The 18,604-nt window shown below is 35.0% G+C and overlaps 1 protein-coding gene across 13 annotated transcripts in view; it reads right to left on the bottom strand.

Annotated features, from left to right (window-relative positions):
- Nucleotides 1-18,604, bottom strand: part of Rbm26 (RNA binding motif protein 26) — an 85,934-nt gene that overhangs the window by 20,336 nt on the left and 46,994 nt on the right. For 9 of the 13 annotated variants that reach the window (XM_008849112.3, XM_029554078.1, XM_008849107.3 and 6 more), the window contains exons 14-18: nucleotides 18,513-18,584; nucleotides 10,054-10,179; nucleotides 9,033-9,107; nucleotides 7,245-7,412; nucleotides 3,790-3,894 (exon numbers count right to left, since the gene is read on the bottom strand). In XM_008849112.3, coding sequence (XP_008847334.1) covers nucleotides 3,790-3,894; nucleotides 7,245-7,412; nucleotides 9,033-9,107; nucleotides 10,054-10,179; nucleotides 18,513-18,584 — 546 coding nt within the window. The remainder of the gene's footprint in view (nucleotides 1-3,789; nucleotides 3,895-7,244; nucleotides 7,413-9,032; nucleotides 9,108-10,053; nucleotides 10,180-18,512; nucleotides 18,585-18,604) is intronic. The other 4 variants (XM_008849113.3, XM_008849114.3, XM_008849117.3 and 1 more) reach the window with 1 other exon arrangement.

Here is an 18,604-nt window from a genome sequence, read left to right as displayed (position 1 = left end):
ATATTAAACTGTCACTTAATTATACTAATAAAAGTCATTCAAAAAGTGAGTAAAAGCTTTAAAGATTTGAATAGACCTTTTAAAAATATGCAGCAAATAGCTACTAGAATGAAAACTTCCTTGAAGATTATTTTTGCTTTTTTTCTTTATGGTTTTGCTTGTTTGGGTTTTTTTGTTGGTGGTGGTGGTGGTGGTGTTGCAGGGGTTGGTTTATATTTTGTTTTGGTTTTTTGCTTATTTGTTTTCAAAGTACTAAGAATTGAATCCAGAGCCTCATGCATGCTACACCTATGCTCTTCCACTAAGCTACATTCCCAGCCTAAAGGTGGTTTTCTTCCCCTACTCCCCCTGTTTTACCTTCACCTCAGCAGTGGCTGGCAGATTAATGAATCAAAGAAATAAACCAGAACAAAAAACCTGCGAGACTGAAGTGGAAGTCTCAGCACAAACACAGGTAAAGTTTGAAGGCAATGTGGCTTTCCAAAGAATGCATAAAATGCAATGCCACTGGATGGGCTGATATAGAACTTTAAGGATCAAGTTGACAATTTTATTTTTATTCTCAAACATATGAAAATCAAATGAAAAGTTTTCTGCACTAAATAAAACAGTGATGTACTCAAATCCGCTTTGACAAAAGATTCTTCAACTGGACCTCTAGGGACACAGCAGCAGAAAGGGAAGAAGCTGTGGAGCCTAGTAGCATGCCACTTCAGTAGTACCAGCTACTAAGTATGGACACAGTGGTGCCAAAAGAGAGAAAGTACAATTCAAATGTGAGGGGCTGGAGAGATGGCTCAGCAGTTAAGAGCACTGGCTGCTCTTACAGAGGATCCAGGTTTGGCTTCCAGCAACCTCATGGCAGTTAACAACCATTCATAACTCCAGTTTCAGGATCCAAAGCCCTCTTCTGACCTTTGTGGGCACCAGGCACATATATGGTGCACATACAAACTCAGGCAAATTCACACATAAAATAAAAATACATCTTTAAAAAATAAAATAAAATTTTAGAATAACACATCTGAAAACTTAACAGTTGACTGGATATGGAGATCGAAGAAACGGTGGAGTCAATTAAGACTCCCATGTTTCAGGTTTAAGTAACTATAGGCACAGAGTTTAGAAGCAAGATAAGCACAATTCTGAATGTGCTGATGAAAGATAAAGGACATCCAAATGGAAATGTCAAGCAAACACACTGTCAAATATCTGCTAATGTAAAGATTATACACAGCTATTCTAGCCAATCTTAACGTTATCAAAAATAAACATATAAAATCCAAATAATAATAATAACAATAATAACCAGTGAAATAAGCGAGGCACAGAAAGACAATTCCTGTATGATTTCATTTACGTGTAGAACCTAAAAAAGCAATGTCATATTAGTGAGTCAAATTATCCCCTAAAAATTGAGTTTCAATAAACCTATAATTTGGAGCTGTACATTTAAAAAGCCTTTAAGAAATACTATAGTCAGAGTAGATATTCAATATGACTTTTGCCAAATATATCTGACCTTAAAACAAAGATTCTAACAGATAGCAAAGATTGTAGTGGTAGAGAATGGGGAAATGTTGGTCAAAGGGTACAAAGAAAAAAACTGTAATATCTATTGTATAACATGGTGAATACATTTGATAACATATTATATATCTGAAAAGAGCCAGAAGAAACAATCAAAATGTGTTTTCATAATAACTTGAGTATGGGGGGGGCGGATCAGTGAGACAGCTCAACAGCACCTGCTGCCAAGCCTGACAATCTGAGTCCAATCCCTGGGACCCACATGGTGGAAGGAGAGAACCAACTGCTGCAAGGTGTCATCAAACCTACACACACACACACACACAAATGAACTTTAAGAAAAAAGAACTTAAGTATGTGAGGTGATAGATAAAACTGTTGTTTGGTAAGCACACATGTATCAAAACATCATGTTATACACCATATACATACACAATTCTTCACTGGACAATTTAAGAAGATAATTGATAAACTTAAAAGGCCAAAGGTTAAAAACAGAGAAACATTATCTAAAGTATGGTCTATGGAATATTAGTGAGTCAAACTTCCCCCTGAAAATTAAGTTTCAATAAACCTATAATTTGGAGGTTCACATTAAAAGCCTTTAAGAAATACTATGGTCAGAGCATATATGAAATACGACTTTTGCCAAATATATCTGACCTTAAAATCTTTGTTCACTAATGTACATTAATAACAATGATGAAATTACAGTGAAGAAGATAGTTGGAGTTGTACTGCATTAGTGCACATATGAGTAATGACTGCAAACCAAATTACTTAAGCCTAAACTTAAACATAAATGATCAGAAAATAACATTCCATGTTTAGCTGTATTATAACAATAATAATTTTATGCTATTGTTTAGCTACTAAAATTATACCAGGACTCTGAAAAAGGTACTTTGCTTTTCATCTCACCAACAATGGCATGAAATACTTAGAATAAGAAAACACAATTTATATATACCTATTATTTTAGGGAAGACATACAGGCAACCAGGTCACATTTCAAGAAAATGCAAATATACACAGGTTTAAGACAAATCCTATATCTTCTTCTATCCCTCAAACAAGACAGAGTCTAGAACAAAATCCAGTAACTGGAAAAGTTAAATCTTTAAGCCCTGCATGACAACACTAAACAGACTCCTACTGCATTGTAAAGAGAAAAAAATACAATTTTCAACCAAGTTTTTTTTAAAAAGTACCATATTCAAATTAAGCAAAATAACCTAAAATATAGACAAGCTTGAATTGCTGTGTCAAACAATGATGAATATAGACATTAATGTTTTCAAATCTTACAATATAATTCTAATTTTTAAATATTTCTGTTAAATATTAAAAATTCATCTCTTATAACAGATGAATTTTCCTAGGAGAGTCTCATAAATAACCGTGTAACCAAATTCTAAGAAGGTAGTTTATTTTCCCTTTTAAAACATCCACAGCACCATCTATAGGCAAAACTTAAATAAGCATGTTTTTCAATTATAGATTTACAACTAGAATCTAATCTTTAGCAATTCAACATAACATGTCTATGTATCCCAAAGACTATTTCCATATGAATACCTAAAAAAACTTTAATAGCTTTTAGTCCCAGGAATTCAAAAAAAGAACAAAAGGGGAATAAAACTTACTAAAAATAAAACTTACTAAAAACTTACTAAAAACGTACTACCTGAGTCTGAAGTAGAAGTACTTGTTAAATAAGACTTTCTCAGGCCAGCAAGATGGGTCAATGGGTGAAGAAGCTGAGTTTGATCCATAGGAGGACCCACATGATCAAAAGAAGAGAATTGATTTAGGAAAGTTGTACTCTGACCTCTACATGCAGGCTAGGACATGCATACACAAGCTCAAAATGAATGAATGAAAGAAAAAGAATTTTTTGAGGGGTGCTTTCTTTTTGGTCTGTTTTTGAGATAGGGCTTCCCTATAGCCCTAGCTGGCCTGGAACTCGCTATATGTAAACCAGGATGGCTTTGATCTCACAGAGATTCACCTGCCTCTATCTCCCCAGTGTTGGGATTAAAGGTATGTGCAACCACACTGGGCTAAGAAGAATTTTTTGAAATTATTTTCACAGTTGCTTTTGTAAGATCAATTCACTTCTTCCCTCACTCCTACCCCAACATCCTTATACACATATGGTGGTCAATAATTGTTGGCTAGAACCAAGAATATGCATTTTCATGTTCACCACTGCAACTCTCTACTTCTTTTAACTACAGTAGCTAGGATGAAACATACTTCCAGCTGTAATTCTGTATATTTTCTCCTAAGTTCAGTGACTTCTTCTCCAGCCTGCATCTTCTTGTATAAATCCAACTCCGTGTCAAGCAATTCTTTCTGCATCTAAAAAACAGTAATTAATATTTCAGGTAACAATAATTAATATCCTGCACTGATACAAACATGTTTAACAAGGAGCCTTTTCCATTTTCATTACTCCATATATGTCCTTCTTTCTTTTGGACATGAGGTAGTTACACAGTTGATGTTGGTCTTGAATTTCTGATTGTCACAGACACTGGAATTTACAGGTTTGTCACCATGCCCAGCTATACTTCTTTTCTATCACAGTAATATTACTCTGTTCCGAGCTTATAAACCACCTCTGATTAACAATGCAAAATTTTCTTGGCTTATTGTTATCGATGATTTCCCTGTAATTCATTATCTATACCATAGCCAAGGAGAGATCTATGAGTTGGTATGTAATAACTTCAGAAAGTAAGTGCTAGCAAGTAAAATATATAGTATGTCTTGATATAGGTAAATCTATCTTAGATAGATTTGAAGGATAAACCAGAAACTAAAAATAATTATATACAGGGAGTGGGACAGGCACAGCATATCCGGAATTTGGGTAGGGGGGTGTCTTCTTATATGTACCATATGTCTTTTTATGTACTTTGACAGTTGAATCATGGTATGTTATTCAAAAAAAGCAAAATTAACTCAGTAAGAACTTGAACCAGTGTCCAGTCTACAAAGAGGAGAGTCAACTTAGAGGAAATATCTCATTCATGCTTCCAAGCAAAGCCAGACATGGTCAAGCAGGGCCTTTGATTTATCTTCACATAGATGGAACTGGTAAAAGAAAGGAGCCAGGAGCTCCTCCCAAGCCCATGTGACTCCTGAGGAACAGATCCTCAAATGACCTTAAGTGTAAAAATAAATTCATTTATTTGGGACAACTATATGGTCGTAAACACCCAAAAGGAAAGTATAACCAAAGAGTAAAGTCATTAGTATACTTCTTTAAGAGTTCAAGGGAATAACTTCCCAGACATTAGGCTTAAGTCTATATATTAAGGCCAGGCGTGGTGGTGCATGCCTTTAATCCCAGCACTCGGGAGACAGAGGCAAGCGGATCTCTGTGAGTTCAAGGCCAGCCTGGTCTACATAGTGAGTTCCAGGACAGCTGGGGCTACAGAGAGACCCTGTCTCAAAAAGACAAAAAAACAAAAAGTTATTTAAACAATTATTTCTCATTGATGATTTTGTTCCTAACCAGAAAGTGCTGCTCAGATATAAGACTTCAAATCTTGGTCTGCAAGACTGTAGTGCCCATCCGTTGCTAAGGGAGACAACCAGCTATTGTTCTAAAATGACTGATAAATTTGTTTTCTCCCCCTATTCAGAAGCCTTTAAGAGGGAGCTGATACTAATTCTAACTATTCTAACAGTTATCAAAATACCTGAAAGCAAATCCTAAATCCAACTCTCTAGAGTCCAGCCTTGGAAGACAAAAGAGGAGGAACCCAATAGAGGGATGCTTTTGGAAGCCCCTGTCAAGAAATTCCAATGCTAATAATTACTCTTGTCTTTACTTCTCCTTCACATCTCCTAGGCCCCAGTCAAGGAATTTCTTTTCTCCCTACAGTTAAATACATGATTTGGGAGTCTTTTAGATAGACCCACTGAAGGGGTACTCCAATTGCCTCACCCTGCATCCCTGTTCAGCATGGAAGAAGCCAGAGCAGTTTGCGTCCCGATTCCCTATTGGTAATTTGGGTAACCCCTTCAGAGGATGGCGTGGTAAGAATAGGAAGTAGGAATTGGCTAGGCAGTTAAGGGTAAAAAGACCCCAAAGAAAAGCAGCCAGTTTCTTGGCTAAATGTCAAAATGTCCTTGGGACTGTTAACAACATACTCTGTTCCAAAGGCCAAAAATGTCAAAAAGTATTTGGGAACTTGTATTTAATCTTTAAAAGATTTTAGGGTTAGGGGAGAATGTTAGAGTACCCAAAAGCCCCATAACAATAAATAAATGAAAGAAGAAAAAAAAGAAAAAGAAAAAGAAAAAAAGTGATGGGGAGATATGAGAGGTGTTGGAAGAGAGGGAGTGGGCATGGATTTGATCAAAACACCTTATATGCATGTATGAAATTCTCAATAAAGTTTTTGTAAAAGTTCAAAAAAAAAAAAAAAAGAACTGGGAACACAAGAAAGGATCCAACACTGAAAGCAAAACAGAAACAGACCTAACTATCTACTTGATAGCACAGTACTTACTGAAAGAACTAGAAGTAAATCTAGGTCATAGTCTGCTTTAATACCTTTAGTGGAATATAATGAGTTTGTAAAGACTATAAATAAAATTTGAAACTAATATTTAATTGCTAAAAGCAATACTGTAGCAATTTTGGAACTATAGTAAATGGATTTTAGGTTTGTTTGAATGAATAAACGAACTGATGTTATGACACCAAGCTGTCATTATGGAAATTGGCAATAAAATATACAATTTTTAAAAAAGAGTATAATTAGAAATATCAGGGCTGGAGAGATGGCTCAGTGGTTAAGAGCACTGACTGCTCTTGCAGAGGACCTGGGTTCGACTCTCAGTACCCACATGGCGACTATGAACCGTCCTTAACTCCAGCTCCAGAGGAATCTGAAGCCCTTTTCTGACCTCTGCGGCACTGCACAACATGGGTGCACTCACATACATGCAGGCAATACACTCATACACATAAAATAAAAAAGAATAAAATGTTTTTTTTTTAAAAAGGAATATCAATATCACTTTATACATAGATACATACCAAGTATGGATATTGTACGATCTCTATCAAGTGCTACCATCTGAAAATATCTTGCTTACCTATTTGTATCATTTAGATTAATATAACTCATTTTAAAAAATAATGTATTGATAATTTCATACATGCATATAAGGTGTTTTGATCAAATCCATGCCCACTCCCTCCCCTCCAACTCCTCGCATATCTCCCCATCACTTTTTTCTGATAACTTCATGTACTGTTTCTTCTTTATTTTTTTTGAATTGGGCTTTTTGCTACTCTAACATTCCCACCTCTGAAGAGGTAACCCAAAAATCTTTTGAGGATTAGGTAATTATATCTAAATTTTTCCCTTTGTAAATAATTCATTCTATACAGTGATACTGGAAGGTTACTTTCTGCCACTAACCTTCTATATAACTAGTCAACAATAGAGCTCAAACTCCTCAGCCACAAAATCAAGTACCCATATCACTTTGTCCTCAAACTACCATTCCAAAATTACGCATAACAGTTTTCTACTAACTGACTTTCCAACTATAACTTCAAGGAAAGGAGACTTATGAGTGATCAGATTCTGAACAAGAGATACATTCTAAAAGAAAAAAAGGAATTAAAATCAGTGTTTAATATTATTAGAAGGTAGTTATATGGACAAAGTAAGTGGAAATACCTGGGTCTTGGTTTTTATACTTTTGGGAACACAGCGTCCAGGAGAAGTAGCTTTAACCTCGTCTTTCAACTTGGTGATATTTTTTGTCAAAACCTCTAAAGTTTTCATTATTTCTGCTTTATCTTCAGACTTCATTGTTTTATTTTTCTCTAGTTTTGAAATCAGCATCTACCAAATTTTAACACAGAAGTAAAAGAGAGACTTAATCCTACTTTTGATAACAACGCAAATACAAAAAAAGTAGTTAACATAAATAAATACTATTTTTAGTTTATGTATTCTTGACAAAGCTAACAAGTATATAAAGATAGCAAGCAGACTTGGTGATGCTAACAATATTTTAACTCTGACAATCAGTTTACTTTGTAAAGCATTTTACTATTATTTAGCTCTCTCAGAATGTAAGTTTTGGATCAGAGAGATGGGATGATTACAAATTCTTTGAGTTAAGCTGTCTCCAGTTTTTTATGCAAAGCTTGTGACTTCTTTTTATAAAGAATATCCAAAATTAGGGGCTGGAGAGATGGTTCAACAGTTAAGAAGCACCGACTGCTCTTACAGAGGACCCAAGTTCGATTTCTAGCATCCACATGGTAGCTACGAACTGTCCTTAACTCCAGTTCCAGGGGAATCCAAAGCCCTTTTCTGACTTCCACGGCACTGCACAACACGGATGCATGTACTCATATACATGCAAGCAATTCACTCATACACATAAAATTTAAAAAAAAAGAATATCCAGGGTTTTTGTTTGTTTTTTGAAATAGTCTTACTATGTGGTCTAAGCTGGCTTCAAACTTAGCAATTCAAATGCCTCAACCTCCCTACAAGTGTTAGAAATACAATAGTACATCACTGTGTCCAATCAAAACATAGTTTCTACATTTTTAAATGTTCTACTACTAACCGTCATTTACAAGACACAGTAAAGAAAGAACTGACAACAATTAAATGTCACAAATTAGATCAAGACTATCCCAAAGAAATGTCATTTCCATTAAGTAATTTTTTTAAAGATTTACTTTATTATTTATTCATGTGTGTGTGCATGCATGCCACATATGTGTAGGTGCCTGAGGGCATCAGATCTCCTGGAGCAGGAGTAACTGGTGGTTGTGGATGCTGGATACTGAACTCAGGTCCTCTGGAAGAGCAGCAAGTGCCCTTAAATACTGAACCATTTCTCAGTCACACATGAGTAACTATTAATTATTTTATTATCAATCATATTAAAAAGACAAAGAAAACAAGTAAAATTAATTCAGTTACTTATTTAGCCTAACATACCAAAATTCACATTTCAACAAAAAATTACTAAGACATCTTTTTCCTTTCATTCTAGATCATTGAAATCTGGTATATATTTTATACTTATACCTCAATTTGGACTAGACACATGCCAAAATACCATAGGTAAGGCTTTTTAACTGCTCTATTGAAAAACTAAGGAAGCTGCCAAACCAGTAAAGAAAGGTATATTATCAACAGTGAAAAAATAATTCCATTCCATTATTCTTTGATCAAACTACTGTAACAGAGGTAATAGAATACCACCTTATTTCATTTCATTTTGATAACCATAGTTTCATTTAAACTCTGCCCATCATTTCATGTTTCAACTCCAAAATATCAATAATTTAATATATAATGTTGACGAATATCATGATAATTTTCATTTTACCATTACAAATTACAGTACATTTGCTTGTCTGAATGAATTAAATAGTGTAAGATTAAATTCGCTAAAAATTTACAACATTGGTAAATATTTTACCCAATATATTTTACCTTCTGTGTTTCAATGTGCTTTTCTAAAATTTCTTGCTTCCTTTTTCTTACATCTTGCTGAAGTTTCAGTGCCTCCTAGAGTTAAGAATCAAAAATTACCATCAGAGTATGACTAAGAACAAACAAAACAAGCCAAAAGAAGAAAGATGACTGTAATTGTAGAAGTACAGTAACAAACACAACAGACAAGTTTGTTCTGTACAACTTAAAACATTAAAGTTTCATCCCACACCTATCACTACCCCCCCACCCCAAGGCTCAGAGACTTTTGCGGAAGAGGCTGGGGGAAAGAATGTAAGAGCCAGAGAATGGATAGAGTGTTAACTTGAAGTGTCAGATCACTATACTGGCAAGCTATAGGCACACCTTCTTCCCAAGGAGTCCATGGGGGAGTCACTTACTCCCCCCACCCAGTCAGAGCTAAGGATATATAAACCAAGAACACCATGAGGCACCTCTCTCATGATTTTGTGCTGCCGGGAAGTCACAGGACCTGTATTTGAGTGTGGACTTTCCAGTGCTGCCGTAAATGGGGAAGGGGTGCACCCACTCTTCTGTAAATAAACTCGTACTCTATGCTCTGTTAGCAAGCCCAATAAACCCATTAAGATTTTCAAAAAAAAAAAGCTAATGAGCTAATGGATACCTTCATTATTCCACTAAAGTTGACTGCATGTTGGCAAATCCTTCAGTCTTTGATTTCTTATTCCTATTTTTCCTCCCTTAAACTTCATTGTATACATATTTTTATGTAACCTGCTTCAAGGTATTTCTGGAAAAATGTGTTAAAAAATGCCTCTCTTTGGAATTAAAAAAAAAAAACAAAAACGTAAATTTCAAAGATGAACCAGGGGAAAATTCCATTTAAAGAAAAAAAATACTATTTATTTCTATACAATAGAAGATCAATATTCAATAGCACTGAACATAAATGTACCTTTTAGCCTTACCTTGAGGTAAGTACTCTCACACACAGACAGAACCTCCTTATATACAAATTTGGTATGCTGTCTATACTTACCTGTTTTTTTTTCTGTGCTTCATTATTATCAACTGTGGGGGTGGAAACAAGTAAGGACTTTTGTGCAGCCTTCAAAGCAGCTGGATTATACACTGTTTTTGTTAGGCCAGTAGATGTAGACAACACCTACCAATAAAAATTTAGTATCTTAAAAAAATGTTACCAACCATTCATAATTTAAGTGTTGTTTTCTAAGAAACTGAACTTTAAAGCATAACTGTCAAAAGTTAGTATGCTGAACTAAATGTATTATATAGTTATAATAACTAAATCACATTTCATGATTTGAAAAGAATGATATGAGTGATAAGTCCTAAAACGAAAAAATTTTCAGTCACAAAAATTTATAGCAAAAGAAAAGAAAGGTCAAACATACACAATGTAAAATCAAAACAAAGCACTATTCTCTATTTCTAAGAAAATACTAGTTTCTGAATATATTACTATCTCAATTGACTAAAGGAAACATTACAAAGCCAGGGCACAGGTAGAAAATTAATGTCACCTTACAAAATTCCTAATTTGTAGTTCCAAAATAAATGCAGTATCACTCTTCATTCCTTTGCTAGCAATGCTCCATCTGCTTGAAGTGACCGTCTTCTCTTAAACCAAACTCAGGTTCAGCATACCCTAAAGGACTAATGATTTTTCTCTTCTGCCTAGTTCTTACATAAATTTTCTTTCTTTCAGCCATGATATAAAAATGCCACTTACTATTTTCAGCTAATATTAAGTACCTATTGAAAAACAGCCTGGTAGTATATGTCTTCCTTCCTATTTGCACTGTAAGGGCCCTGGAACAGGATCTGGTCTTTGTGCTTCTTGAACCAAAGTCTTATTAAACATGGAACTGTGAGACTATAGTTATATAAGGAGCACTTTAGGGGCCTCAAAATGTTCATCTATTAAATTAGGTTCATCTTGGTGGTGTTGAAAAATATAAACCCCAAAATCTCTCCTTTACATTTGGTTCATCACTGTATCTAAAATAGTGCCTTAAAATAATGAAATACTCAACATTTTCACACTAAATCAAACAGATGAAAACCTTTTAAAACACAACGTTTAACTGGGGCAAAAAAATGTTTATAGGCTGCTTTTTATTTCCTTCAAAACAAAAAATTTGTAAGTTCCACGAAGTTACAAGTTACCAGCTATTTAAGAGCCCCCTCTCTTTAGGTAGATCAAGAGATACTATAAAACCCAAACAAGTAGTCATGCACTGTAATTTTCCAGAAGAAAAACTATTGCTTATAATATCATAAAGAGTTCATTGGCTAAAAGATAATACAAAAACGCTATGGTATCAATGAGATAAGTAATCCCACATTTACACTACTAAAATGTTGACATATGCTCTATCACAAAGTAGCAATCTGGAGACCATTTTCTAATCTTTCATCATGAAACTGGAGAACAAAAAGTGAGCAACTCACCACTCTTCTAAATATACATGAATGTCTTAGAATCCAAATGAAAGCCTAGAATACTGTAATTATACTAATTCCGTATAGGACAACTGATGTTTTAAAAAGGAAAGGAAAATAATACTTGATGTGCACCAAAATTTGGTATGTAATTTTCTCCAAGGTAAAAACTGTCAGATATCACTAATAAGTATGAAATAGTTTCATATATTAAAATACAATAGTAAACAGATTTATTAGTTTGTTATTTAACTTCAATTACTGTACTGGAATAATTGTGGAGAATTTCTTCTACACTTACTTTACCATGTCAAGAATTGCCAAACTGTATTATTTTATAATGGAAAGGTAATAACTTGTAAGAGAAGAAACAAAAGGCAGCCTGCTTTAGGTCTGAGTATACTGTTTCTTCATGAGAACTCCCTACAAAGTTAAACCATGAGCAGAAAAGATCTCTATACTCAAATACATTGGAAATAGTGACTATCATAACCCTATTTTCCATGGCAAATATATATTATAATAAAAGGATAAAGCCAACCATGGAGGTGGGATAGGAAGAAACATAGGAGAGGGGGAATGGGGGAGGTGGTATTATCACAGGAGGGTAGGAATAAAGGGGGCCCTTGGGCTAGGGAGGGAGGAGGGAGCTTGGCTGGGGAAAGGAGGGATGAATGAATCCTGGGAAGACAGGGAATTGTGTTGGCTTGAAAACCCGCTGAGAAATATATATACAGTGTCTGAACATTAGTGCAGGAGTATACAAGGGAGCTGCATGGCAGGGAGTGCCATGCCAGATAGGAGAGACCTCCCTTTGAGTGGTTGGTCAGAGTAGTTTAAGAAACTCCCAAAACAACAAGAGCCATTGCCGGAACGCTTGGTTATCTCCCAGAACTCAAAAGTAAGACTGTACTGCTGAAGACAGGTCATAATTTGGACACAGGACTTGGAGCAAGGGAGTAGGAACTGACCTGGAAGTCTTCCCTGAAGACTAGCTCTCATAGTTCTAGACAATACTATGCAAGCTGCTAAAGGAGAAAATCAATCAACAGTTCAACCCAGTCCTAAAGCCGAACAAACATAATGACTGGCACAGCAAACTACCTCTATTGGTGCAGTAATGGCACTGTTATCTGGGGGTGCTATTCAAGAGCTATCTAATTGGACTTAAAGCCCTCACAACGGGAGTGAACTCATGAGTGGCACTGTAATTATAGCCAAATACACATGGCTGGTAAGGTCATAGATCCTAGAGAAAACCCTACCTCTACCACATCTCTAAACAAATGAAATTTCTTATCCTTATATATCCTTATATTTTACAGTATACCACTCATCAAGGAAGCTTCTCTTTGCAACATATGGAGGCTACTACAGAGTTCCATAACTGGACACATACAGAGAATATATGCCTGGGAGATGCCCAGCCCTTGGTGACATATTCAGTGAAACCTCTACACATGAAATTCAAGGAACATAGTGGAACAGGGGGTGGAGAGAATACTGGTGCATCCCTCAACTCTCACCAGCAAAGCTTCCTTATACAACAGAGGGGGATGCACACAGAAGGTCACAACTGGCTAAGTTTTTGAGAATAAAAGAGTGCAGAGTGTGTGTCCTTGGATAGGACTCCAACATTAAACCTCACCCACCCACAGCTCAGGGACCGCTGCAGAAGAGGGGGTGGAAAGACTGCAAGAGCCAGGGCTGGTTCATGAACATAGGGAAGCAAAGGTTTTCAGGACACTGGAAGCTTGCACATGTGGACTTGTGGCAATGGTGGCATCAAGCACAGACTCCTGCGAACTCAATCAAACAATGGCCCAGAATGGAAGAAGGAAAATGGGTGGTGGGCCAGGCCTAGTCTGGGAACTACTGGAGACTGATTACTACTGAGTGAGGGAGAGTAGGCTGATTAGGCTCCAGTGGATGAATCTGCACCAAAAGACACCTGGGTACAAATGTTTGACTGGATAGGACTTAACATGTATGGTGGAATACATAAGGATCGGTGAGGGTTTGGAAGACATGGATGAGGGAGGGGGTCTAAATTTGATTAAGAACTGTGGCATGAAATGTACAAGAGTTATAAATGTGTGTGTGTGTGTGTGTGTGTGTGTGTGTGTGTGTGTGTGTATGCACATATATTTGTCTTTTTCAGACAGGGTCTCCCTGTAGCCCCAGCTATCCAGGAACACACTACATATACATAGACCAGGCTGGTCTAAAACTCACAGAGATCCACCTACCTCTGCCTCCCAAGTGCTGGGGACTAAAGGTGTGTGCCACCACGTTGATAAAAATATTTTTTTAAAAAGGATAAACCCAGAAGTAAAGAAACTTGTATATACAATTTATTTAATCTAATATTTCTCCAATTCCAGTGAATAAGCATGCTTTGTTAGGCCTCCTGAACATCCTATCATGTTAAGGAGTGCCAGTTCAAAGTTAAGTATCTGACCAGAACAGAAGACTCCTTTATTCCTACAGGCAGTTCCATATTGTTATTTTATCCAATAATTTCCTTCTGCATGGTAATAGATTTTAGAAAGACTCAATCTCAAGGACGCCTACTTAAAAACAAAAAACAACAACAAAGAGCTTCCAATTATAACCATAAATACCAACAAATGAAATACACTCAAATTTCAAAGGTGCTAAAATGCAAAAATAAAGTATGCCTTGGAAATAATGAACTGTATGCTTGTAAATACTGTTCATTATCTAAATCTATTTGGTTCTAAAGTTTAAGTAATAGGAATCTGAATACTAATGACTATCCACACTTTTCAAGATTAAAATTTATAGGGGCCTGGTGGCACATGTGAGGAAAAGAAAGGAAGACGGTAGGCCAGCCTTGGCTATATATTGTATTCCAAGCCAGTTTAAGCAAAAGAGCAAAACTCTCTCTCTCTCAAACAAAAAGCCTCCATCCCAGAGTACAGCTTAGTAGTTCAATGGTTGTTGAGCATGTAGAAGGACATGTGTTAGATCTCTAGAACTGTCAAAAAAAAATTAAAGTTAAAAATGAAACCGGTAAAGGAAGCCAGCAAATCCATCAAACAAGATTGTGTTACAATTCCTAAGAAAGAACACAGAGTGTGGGTAGAGCCCTTTCCAAATAACCACACTACTTCTGTTTTTCCTTTCTGTTTTTCATGTAAGTTTTACACATTGACATAACGTTGGTTTAATTTCTAGTGTTGTTAACTGAACTCACCTATTAATCTCAACTATTTCTAAATTATTTTCTACATATATAATCATGCCATCGATGTAGAAACAGTTTTTGTTTCCTCCTTTCTAAACTTTATAATGGTGTATTTCATGTTCTCACTTTATTGCACTGGTTAGACCCTACAGAACAAAATCAAAAGAAAATAATTAGAGCAGACATCTTTGCCTCATTCTTAATCTTGGCAACTGGGTGGGGGGCATTAAATATATTTTACCAATATAATTTAATGTTAGTTCTAGTGGAGCAGGATTCAAACATTCTTCATCAAATTAAAAATTCAGTCTATTCCTACTTAACCATGTTTAACATTTCACCAAATGTTTTTTCTACTCAGACAGTCATAATTGGTTTTGCTCCCTTATGATGCTAATACGATCAGTTGAACAAATTTTCTAATCAATCTTGAATTTCTGGAATAAATCTTTGCAGTCCAAGATGTACTGTGTATTTTACCTATCAATGGAATTTGCTATTTGGAATATTTGTTCCTACAGTCATAATGGGTATTGGCTTGAAGCTTTCCTTAACTATAGTATCCTTGTCAGGTTTGATATCAAATATAAACCAAGAAGGTAAGTGAAAAGATACATCATGTGCTATGTTTTTACTAATGCCTCCTATTTTCTTTTTAAAAATTTTTGGTGACTATATTTATTTTATGTATATGAGTGTTTGCATGCAAGTACACCGTATGTGCAATGCCCATGGAAGCCAGAATAGGTCGTTGGGAGTCCTTGGAACTGGAGTTAGGACGAGTGTTAGCCACCATGTGTAATCTTAGTCCTCAGCAAGAGCAGTCAGTGCTCTTAACCACTGAGCCATCTTTTCAACCCAAGACTTCCTATTTCAACACAAAATTCAATTCCCTAAATAGGTACCATTCCATTAACAACATTTTTATTTTCTATGTAAAATATTATCGGTAATACTATCAGTACATGAAATAAAAAAGATTTTTCTTGCTGATAAAAACGAAAGGGAAAATACTTTTTAAAAAACAAAGTTACTATATAAGATTAAGTCATTAAAGGATCAATTTTAAAGGACTACTGCTCAAATTGAAATGTAATATTGAAGAATGCAGAAAATTCACAGTAAGTAGCTCTAACAGGTAAAGCAAAAGGAGAAACATAGGAAGATTAATATGGTCAATTCTTTGAGTAAGTAATCATCTTTCAGCAAATCTGAATATGAAGCAGCTTGCCAAATGGAGAATTCTGCAAGAATACGATTTAAAGTTACACATATAAACTATTTTAGAAACACTTTTTTCAAGAATATCATTTTTTAAAATTCACTTAATTGATCATATCTTTTATTTAAATTCTGTAAGAACACGATTTAAAGTTACACATATAAACTATTTCAGAAACACTTTTTTAAGAATATCTTTAAAATTCACTTAATTGATCATATCTTTTACTCTTTAAAGATATTTTTTAAAAACTTTAACAAAAATTGTATGTTTACCATGTATAACATATCTTTAAATATGTATGTGTGTGTCTAAATGGCTAAACTAAGTTAGTACTTGCATTACCTCATACTTGTGGTTGTGAGAACACTAAAAATCTACTATCAGCAATTTTCAAGAGTCAATTGAAATACTCTATGATTTCAACCATGTAGTAAACCTTGTGTTTATGTTCTGAACTTACTCCTATTTAGCTGAAATTTTACATCCTTTAAACAACATCTCCATAACTTCTTCCCCTCAGCTCCTGATAACCATCATTCTACTGTTTCACGAGTTCAACTTTCTCTCTTCTTTATATGATAAAAGAAATGCAGGGATTAATGATCTTGCAGAGAAATATTTTAACAAATACCAAAGAAAAACTGTTTACAATCCACATCAATTTTTGCTACAACCACTTAGTTCTCACAAAGGACAGCAAATCTTTTAAATAAGTCATATTTTCCTGAAAGAAAATGTAATCCAGGAACATATTAAAAATTTAAAAACTATTGGTAATAGGAAAGGAAAAACAACATAAAGTCCCAATCTTTGGATTAAACTAGCACCAGTTGTGTCAGATCCAAATTTAAAATCAAAAGGTAATCAGAACTATGTCTTACAGTTAAAAGAACAAAGAAACTTCAGTGCCATATACAATGGCAAGTGAGCAATTGAAGTCTCTTAATGCAGCTTGATTATTCCACACAATTTCCCCTTAAAAAAATCCAAGTACAAATATCAACTCCTCATCATGCAAAGAGGCCATGCTGCATCTTACACAACAAAAACACATCACTATAGAATCAATATCTGATCAAAAACTTAATATCTAAAACTGATGCTAGACAAGAGGACATTTAATTAGCAGGGAAAATGCATTCTAGAAATACCCCAATAGAAGCTGGCACTAGAGACAAAAAGTGATAGACAAAGAATAGGCTAGAAAGGTGAGTCAGAGACAAGGAAGAGTCAGAGAGAGAACAGGAGAGAGGTATACAAGGAGACACACACAAAAAGATGCTCCCCAAGGTAGAACAGACAAACTAGAGCAAAAGTAACAGAATGGCACTTATTAAGGGATCTATGGGCTGTGAATTAAAGTAATTTTAGCTAAAATATTCAAATTCTCTATAATAAATAATTGAAATAGGTCTGACAGGATAGCAACACTAGAAAAATGAACCAAGACAATTCTAAGATACCAGAAAAGCCAAGGACCTGAAGGAAGTAGAGGAAAAGGTAATAGACTATAAAACTCAAGCACATGGCCTCAAGTTTTAAGATTATACTGCTTAGAAAAATCACTTCTTGAGGTGAGGACTAGAAGATAAAATTAACTTCTGTATGGGAAAATATTCATTCCAGACACTGAGATGACCAAGAGGAAGTGCCTGATGCACAGACTGAATTTCAAATTTCTAGAAATGGCAAAGTTTAACAAAGTAAAAAAGGGAAACAATACACTAAGAAAGGAATGGTGACAGCACGACTGCTATCTCACTAGATGCTTTGTTTGCTTTCAACATGAATTTCCTCTGTAATCTTCGGACTGGAAAGAGCCATGGCGGGAAATAGGAGACAGAAGCGCTAGTCTGGCTCAGTAACTCCTAACATCCAGATTAAATCTTAAACCCTTTGTGGTTTTGGTGTATTTGGTCTTCAGGATCATTCAATTTTAATATTCTATGATTTCACATAACTTAAAACTACCTACCAGAGTAGTCACTCATATCTAAACATGAAAACAACACATATCTATTCAGAAGAAAAATTCACAAGTGGTCTTAATAATCTGTATGTACCGTCTCATTTTTACAAAGAAATAAGCCTATGTATAAACTGTTAATAATAAAATGTACACCATCTTTCCTATTTACAAAATACTTCAAGAAAGCAAGGCAAATATTACCATCACCAGTCAAATATTACCATCACAAGTAAAAAGATTCAGAAAGGTTAAGAGCACTGCCCAATAACATGCAGTTAGTAAAATGAAGAGCCAGATCAAACTCAGATAAAATTCCTAGTTCATGACCCTTTCTATTAGGCTGCCAGTTTTCAAACTAAAATGTACAATGTGTCTAAAGAAATAAATATAAAACAAAAAATGGAGTACATGGAAATAAGAGAAGCAAATATTTAAATGCTGATGCAAAAAAAAAAAGGATAAGGCGAATATTTTTTCTTTTTTAGCAAATATAAAGCAAATAGGTAGGGGTAAGAAATATAGATACGATTAAGAAGCAGGAGTTTGGAGCTATGAGGAAAACTAAAAATTAAGATGCCACCTGAAAACATTTATGAAGCCAAGACAAACACATCATGCTATTCTTACCTTTTCAGTTGCTGAAACAGATGGCTTTGATACAAAACCCAACCTGTCCTTCACAGATAATTTAGTTACATTCTAAAAAAATTAAAATGGAC

Source organism: Nannospalax galili, unplaced genomic scaffold, assembly GCF_000622305.1.
Source record: "Nannospalax galili isolate Female #2095 unplaced genomic scaffold, S.galili_v1.0 scaffold140, whole genome shotgun sequence".
NCBI lineage: Eukaryota > Metazoa > Chordata > Mammalia > Rodentia > Spalacidae > Nannospalax > Nannospalax galili.
The sequence above is the reverse complement of the archived record's forward strand: the minus strand, read 5'-3'. Positions and strand labels throughout refer to the sequence as shown.